Raw genomic sequence first — 6376 nt, forward strand, 5'->3', positions numbered from 1 at the left:
GTTCGTAGACAAGTGCTTAATTATTGTGCCCCCAAGAGTTCTTTGACATGAATAGGGCCCCCAACTCTAGCTACACACATAATACTAGGACTACATTTTCCTCTTTCCCTTACAATTAGGTGAGTCCATGTGATGAAATTCTGGTCAATGGGAGTAGAAGAAATGTGCCCTTGAAGGGAGAGGCAGCCCTGCTGCCCTCTTTGCACTCCACTGCTAGCCCGGGACTCGGGCGAACCCTCTAACCATCACCGTAAGGCATGGAGGACCAACAAGAGAGGGCTTGGTACCCTTCACCAGAGTCACCATATCAACCCTGACTGCTTACCTTCAGGTTGTTCACAAAGAGAAAGGGAGATGTCTGCCTTCCTTCTGGCGGTTGCCATTCTTGTGCGGTGCCACCGAGTTGGTCTGACCCACAGCAACCTTTGGCAAATCAGAATGAAACCTTGCCAGCTCCCGTGTTGTCCTCACAGTTGTGTTTGAGTTTGAGCCCATTGTTGCCTCCGCCCCGAAGGGCCCATTGTCTGGCACCATCTCTGAGAGTGTTCTGCTTCCATTCGTTCAGCCTTCAGTGTCTGACAATGTTTTGATGTGATGCATAAGGTTTTCAGGGGCTCCTTCCTCCACACTGGGGAACCGAGTCCTTCTTCCTGGTCTCTTCCAGGTCTGGAAGCTCTGCTGCAACCTGTTCACTTGGGGTGACCCTGCTGGCTTTGAAATACCAGGGACACAGCTTCCAGGATCGTGGCAACCCACAGACAGGTGTTGGTCTACCTTGTTTGAATCACAATATTTAGGAATCTCTTTGTTATAGCATTGTAACTCAAACTCATCTCTAGTACAACGCTCAATAAATAAATTCTGATTTTCTGCCTCGTCTGTCAATAAAGCAGCCCTGGTGTGTGATACCTGCAGGGTCAGCAGTTGGAAGCCACCAGCCATGGGGGAGAAAGAGGAGCATTTCTATCTGTAAAGATTGAGTCTTGGAAGCCCATGTCAGCAGTTCTGCTCTGTTCTTCAAGGTTACTATGGGTCAGGATCGAGTGTCTGGCAGTGAGCTTGGTTTGGGGTTGGATGTGCCCTGAGGGATGGGTATTGAGCAGGCAGAGGGTGGGCGTGGGTTTTTAGAGCTAGAGGTTTGCTCTGGACCTTTTCCAGGGTCATCCCACTACGAACAAGTGTGGGGTACATTGGCTCATGTCTCCATCTGCTTTCTCAGCTCACAAGTTAGACAAGCTAATACTCCTCTTCCACCTCAGAAATCAAGAAGCATAAGATAGCGGCACAGGGATCTCTCAGAAGTAGCGAGCAAACCGGCTTGTTAGCAGAACTCTTCCTCTTGCATCAGGCTCTGGGGCACTGGAGCAGGTGCGGACTGCAGCAGAAACAAATGCGGTCCTGCCTGGCACACTCTCTCCACCGGGTGCGGAAGGCGATCTGCAAAGATTCCTTGCTTTTATTAGATTTTGGATCTAATGCTGAACTTGCTACTGAGTCACCGTCTTCTGTGCTATAGGGGTCTTCACACTCACTCTGCAGGGTGAAGAAACATAAGCCAGAGAGGTTTAAGAAAGTCCCCAGAGGATGGAGCCTGCAAACGACTCTTGTTCTCACTTCAAGGTGCTGCCCCAACAGGCCCGGCAAGCATGGACCATGCGGGGTGTCCACCACAGAGCAGATGCACAGTCGTGTGCTGGATACATATTTTGGTCTGATGCCCCGAATTGCGAGTGATTGGTCCCCTTGCCTGAGACTGCTGCTGCCCACTGCTGCAGGGTGAGAGCGGGGGGACTATTGGCAGGAACTGAGATGAGGGGAGTCATGTACCCAGATTGGCTCCTGGGCAGCAACACTGGGTTATTTCTCATCCAATGGAACTCGGCCAGACCGAGTGGCCTACCCCCATCCTTCAGATGCCCTTCTGCTCTGGGTCTGCTGTGCTTAATAGATGCAAAAGGCTGAGTCAATGCATCTGGAAATCAATGCCTCCCTTTTCCAGTGATTGGACATCGAAGGGACATCCAAGGGCAGAGGTCACAAGGCCAAGTTCTTTCCCCACAAACACGTCAATCTGATCACTCATGCCCCTTCTGGACATACACGAAAGTTCAGGGTCTACCATCTGGACAGATGATCCTGTCAGTTCCTTCTCAAGACAGCTAGAACAAAAGTCCCCACCCTCCAAGACCTGAAACTATTTTGTCCTTTAGGATCTCTCCACTGAAAACCCATAGGTCTTCTACCATCTGCCTCCAGATGGCCACAGCCTCACTGCGAAATACTTGCCCAAATGTGTGTCCAGCTCTTTTTCAAAAGGGCAGCCCTGCACCAGAGATCTTGGGTCCTTGGGAAAGATCCACCTCTAGAAGGGTCTAGCCTCTTCGTCAGGTGAGTGAGTGAGTGGGGACATTTTAACATTGGCTGAGTTGCTGAGTCAGCTCCATCTGGCCAACCTTCACCTTCCTGTCCATTCCTTCCCAAGGACTCCACCTCTTCTGGTTTTCTGGATTCCACTGCTCCCACACCTTCCAGAGGAGACATGTGGATAGGCCACAGAGGAGGCTCCTAGAACGCTTGGAAGATAAGATTTTTTTCTCCCCGGAGCTCTGAGGAGCTGGGGAGAAGAGGCCCAGCCTCCTGTAGACCTGCCCGAATGGATCCCTTCTTCAATCATACTGCTAAGCCAGTAAGGAAAAGCATGCCTGCTTGCTCGTAGTTCAGAAGCCTGGAACTTCCCTCACTCCTGTCTCCAAATCCCATCACTGTATCAACATCAATTCTAGGAAGCCGCCTCATACCTAGCGGGTCCCACAGGGCCATCTACTCCTCTGATTCCTACTTGAGGCCCACATGTGAGCCAGGTGCTTGTCACAGTCCACTGGGCAAATCTCCAGCAGTCAGAGTGAGCGAAACCCATGTTGGAATCACTGCTCGGGAACCTGGCTGGCTGGAAATAAGCCAGTCAACTCCTGCATCTCAGGGGCTTCAAAACAAGGTCCCTGAGACCCTGCAAAATGCAGGAATGAGGACTTGGCGTCCAGACTTGTCTCCACTTCCTGGCAGAGCAGAGGGGAAAAAGGACATACCAAAAGCTGTTGAGTGGGTTTTTTTTTCCTCTTTTTATTGGCAAAGTAAATATATTTTTTATGAAGGACCAAAGAAAATATACAGAATTGTCACATATGTACACCACCTTTATAGATTTTTAATCTCAAATTTACACAAATGTGGATGTTATTAAAAGATATTTTCTGCATATGCATCTATGTACAGTTTATTTACATACATTCATAGGATGTGAAATAAACCAGTCCAAACAAGCTAGTTTATTTGATATTAATTTCTAGTCCAAATAAGGAATGCATTTCTAAATTAGGATCAATAGGCTCTATCTAGTTCCTTCACACATAATACAGCCTCCCCCCCTCTCTTCCCAGAAGTGGTGAAGAGGTTGGCCAGCGGAGCTTGTCTGGGAATCTTTGGAGGGGACCCACTCAGCAGACTCCTGACAGAGCCTGCTCTGGGGAAGCCTGTGTCTGTCTGTCTGTCGTGGGCATTTAACTCAGGCGATTGCACGGGTCAGCTGTCCTGCCCATCAGCCCTAGTGGCCAGGCACTCTGCCCATAGCTATGCTCAGAGCCCTGCGCAGCTGGACTTTGGGCCTATTTCCTCCTTCCCAGCATGGCTCCCGCTGGGAAACGAGCGTTTCAAAACTGCACATTTCTTCTTCCACAGCAACACAGTGCTGGCCTGGACCCAGGTAGGGAGCCCAGTGGGTGAAGCGCCAGGCCCTTGCCCCGAAGCAGAGGCCACAGCGCTCATAGGGGCCTGGGTCTCAGGCCACTGCCAGCTCCAGTGAAGGCCAGGGACAGCGATGCAGGGGCTCCAGGTCCACAGCCAAGCTGCCCAGTCCTCCTGAGCCTCCTGACTTTGCCAAGGAGGTGCATTGTCGCGTCCCTCGGGAAGCGACAAATAAATTATTGCTATAAAACACCCGGGTGGGTACGCCGCTGGGACGAGGGAGGTTCAGTTTGCTGCGCGCCCAGTGCGGCTGCTGCGCGGAAAGCGGTGCACCTTGATGTGCTTGGAGAGGTGGTCGCTGCGGGCGAACTTCTTCTCGCACACTGGGCACTGGTACGGCTTCACGCCCGAATGTGAGCGCCGGTGCCTGGACAGCTCATCAGACCTCGAAAACCTGCGGGACACGGCGCTCAGCGAGATGGCAGCGAGGGCGTCTCCGACCCCCAGGCTCACCCAGCTACAGAGAAGGCCTGCGGGGCCAGTGGGCCGGGGCTCTGCGGCCTGCATGGCGCATCCGGGCCAGTGCCCACTGGTGAAGTCACTACCTTACCGCCCTCCAAGGTAGAAAGAATATGAAAGACAAGGTTCATGCTGGCAAGGGGTGGCTTGGGCAGCTGTTACTGGCCCACTCATTTACAGTTGAGAGAAGGGACATATGCAACCCCTGGGCCCTTGGATTATAGCTGCATACCCTCACCCTCCTGCCTCATCCCACCTGACTCCTGCACATCCAGGGAAGCCCATCCAGAAGGGGAAACAGGCTTGGGGCAGAGAAGGAGATTCCTTCCTCAGCCCCCCTGGAGTTCCTGTCTCCACTCTTGCTTCCTCTAGGGGGGCAGGGATCGTCAGACGTGATTCCAGTCCCCCACTCTTGGACCTCCAGCAGGGAGGTATCTGTACCATTTTGTATGGTGCAAGGGACATCTCTCTGGCCTCGGCCTGCCAGGGGACATCTGGAGCCTATGAGGCGAAGCTGGGGCTCATGGGGGAACGGAAAGCCAGGCAGGGTTAGGGGCTCAGGCTTTTCTACCATCTTCAGGCACTTGAAGCTTTCCCCACCCCATGATGCAGCTCCTGGCAAGAACAACACTCCCCCTCTGCCCCTGCAATACACCCCCATACACCCTCACCTCTACCTACACAGACCTTTCCTAGGTCCCTCCTGCCACCGGGCAGTTGCAAAAACTCCATCCCTTATTGGCAATGCTCTTGGGTCCTTGCTCGCTCCTACCCATCCTTCAGCGCTCACTTCAAAAGGCACTTCCTTCGTCACAACTGTACTTCCACTCTGGGGCCCCACAGCACGTCACTCTCTCGTGCCCTTTTAAGTTAGTTTGTGCAATGTCGTTTTCCCCAGCCAGGCCATCAGCTTCACCTCCAAGGTTCAGCCCATGCCCCGTGCACAGCCTGTGCTGCATGCATGTCTCTCAGTGAAAGCATGACATGACTGGACACAGTAAACATGCACAGAAGAAAAGGCCTGTGATGAGCTGCCTTCTCGAGGTGCACGCACATCCGTACACGTGCACGTACAATGTGCACGAGCACACACCCCATTCCTGGAACCCAGGCCACAAGACAAGCAGTAGGTTAAGCAGTGCTCCTGAATAGCTGCCATGACAGTACTGATGGCCAGGGCTAGTGGCTCCACTCTGGCCTGCCGCTGCCAATGGAGGCCATGACCCCCAGCCTGACGGGATCAGGGAGGGCCCTGTGGGGGAAGGTGCAGGGGGTGCAGGCATGGGCCCCAGGAGCAGCTGGGCAGCCTGGATGCAGGGTTGAGAAATGCCCTGAGGGCCTCGGCCTTTCTTGCTAAGAGTGCAGTTTCTGGACTTGGAGGTAGGGGGTTCAAATCACACCCCAAAGTGCTGATGAGTAGCTGGCATCGGATTAGTGCTTCGAGCATTGTTTTGTGTTTTGGTTTTTTTAAACAAATGAGGCCTGATGGACCCATCTGTGCTACGAGGAAATGAAAGCCGAGTCAGGAAAGTCTGACCCAGAGCCGTCTGGCAAGACAACGTGGCTGAGGCAGGTACCCTGTCATGGCTGGGGACAATGGAGCCCTGTGGCCTGCAGGTGAGCAGACAATCCTGTCCGAGGTAGCATGCAGAAAGGAGGGGGTGGAGCAGCAGGAGTGCCTCCCAGCACCAGACCCTAGGAATCACTGGACCCCTTCTTGGCCAGGGGGTCAACACTGGCCCATCTGGCTGACAAGACCAAACCAAGACGTCAGAGAAATCAAGGGACCTAAGGGTCGGGTAGCCAGCAGAGCCACGGGGCTCAGTGGCTGGCCTGCGGGACCATCGATGGTCTTTGCCACCTTGAAGCCCAATGTGCCTAAGAGCAAGCCACCAAACTACCATGGACCTCAGCCAGTGGACAGTAAAGACCTGGGGAGCCTGGTCCGCCTCCTAGGCAAGTCCTAGAAGTCTAAGAGGCCAAGGCAGGGTCCTTTCATCATAGCAAGGGCAGTAAACGGAGGGAAAACCAAGCCAGAGAACAAGCTCTCCTCACTTCCAACCCTCTGCCCGTGACACCGCGTCCTGGGACCTGGCCTGTTCTAGGAAGCAGAGTG

General features: G+C 53.4%; 1 protein-coding gene across 1 annotated transcript in view; it reads right to left on the bottom strand.

The window, feature by feature from the left end:
• Positions 1 to 3100: 3100 nt before the first annotated feature.
• The window catches only part of KLF15 (Kruppel like factor 15), a 12232-nt gene continuing 8956 nt past the window's right edge, over positions 3101 to 6376 (bottom strand). The window contains exon 3 of the mRNA XM_004702471.2: positions 3101 to 4195. Within this exon, the coding sequence (XP_004702528.1) occupies positions 4027 to 4195 (169 nt within the window). The 3' untranslated portion in view covers positions 3101 to 4026. The remainder of the gene's footprint in view (positions 4196 to 6376) is intronic.

Source organism: Echinops telfairi, unplaced genomic scaffold (assembly GCF_000313985.2).
Source record: "Echinops telfairi isolate 266 unplaced genomic scaffold, ASM31398v2 ScPeMD7_31;HRSCAF=116, whole genome shotgun sequence".
NCBI lineage: Eukaryota > Metazoa > Chordata > Mammalia > Afrosoricida > Tenrecidae > Echinops > Echinops telfairi.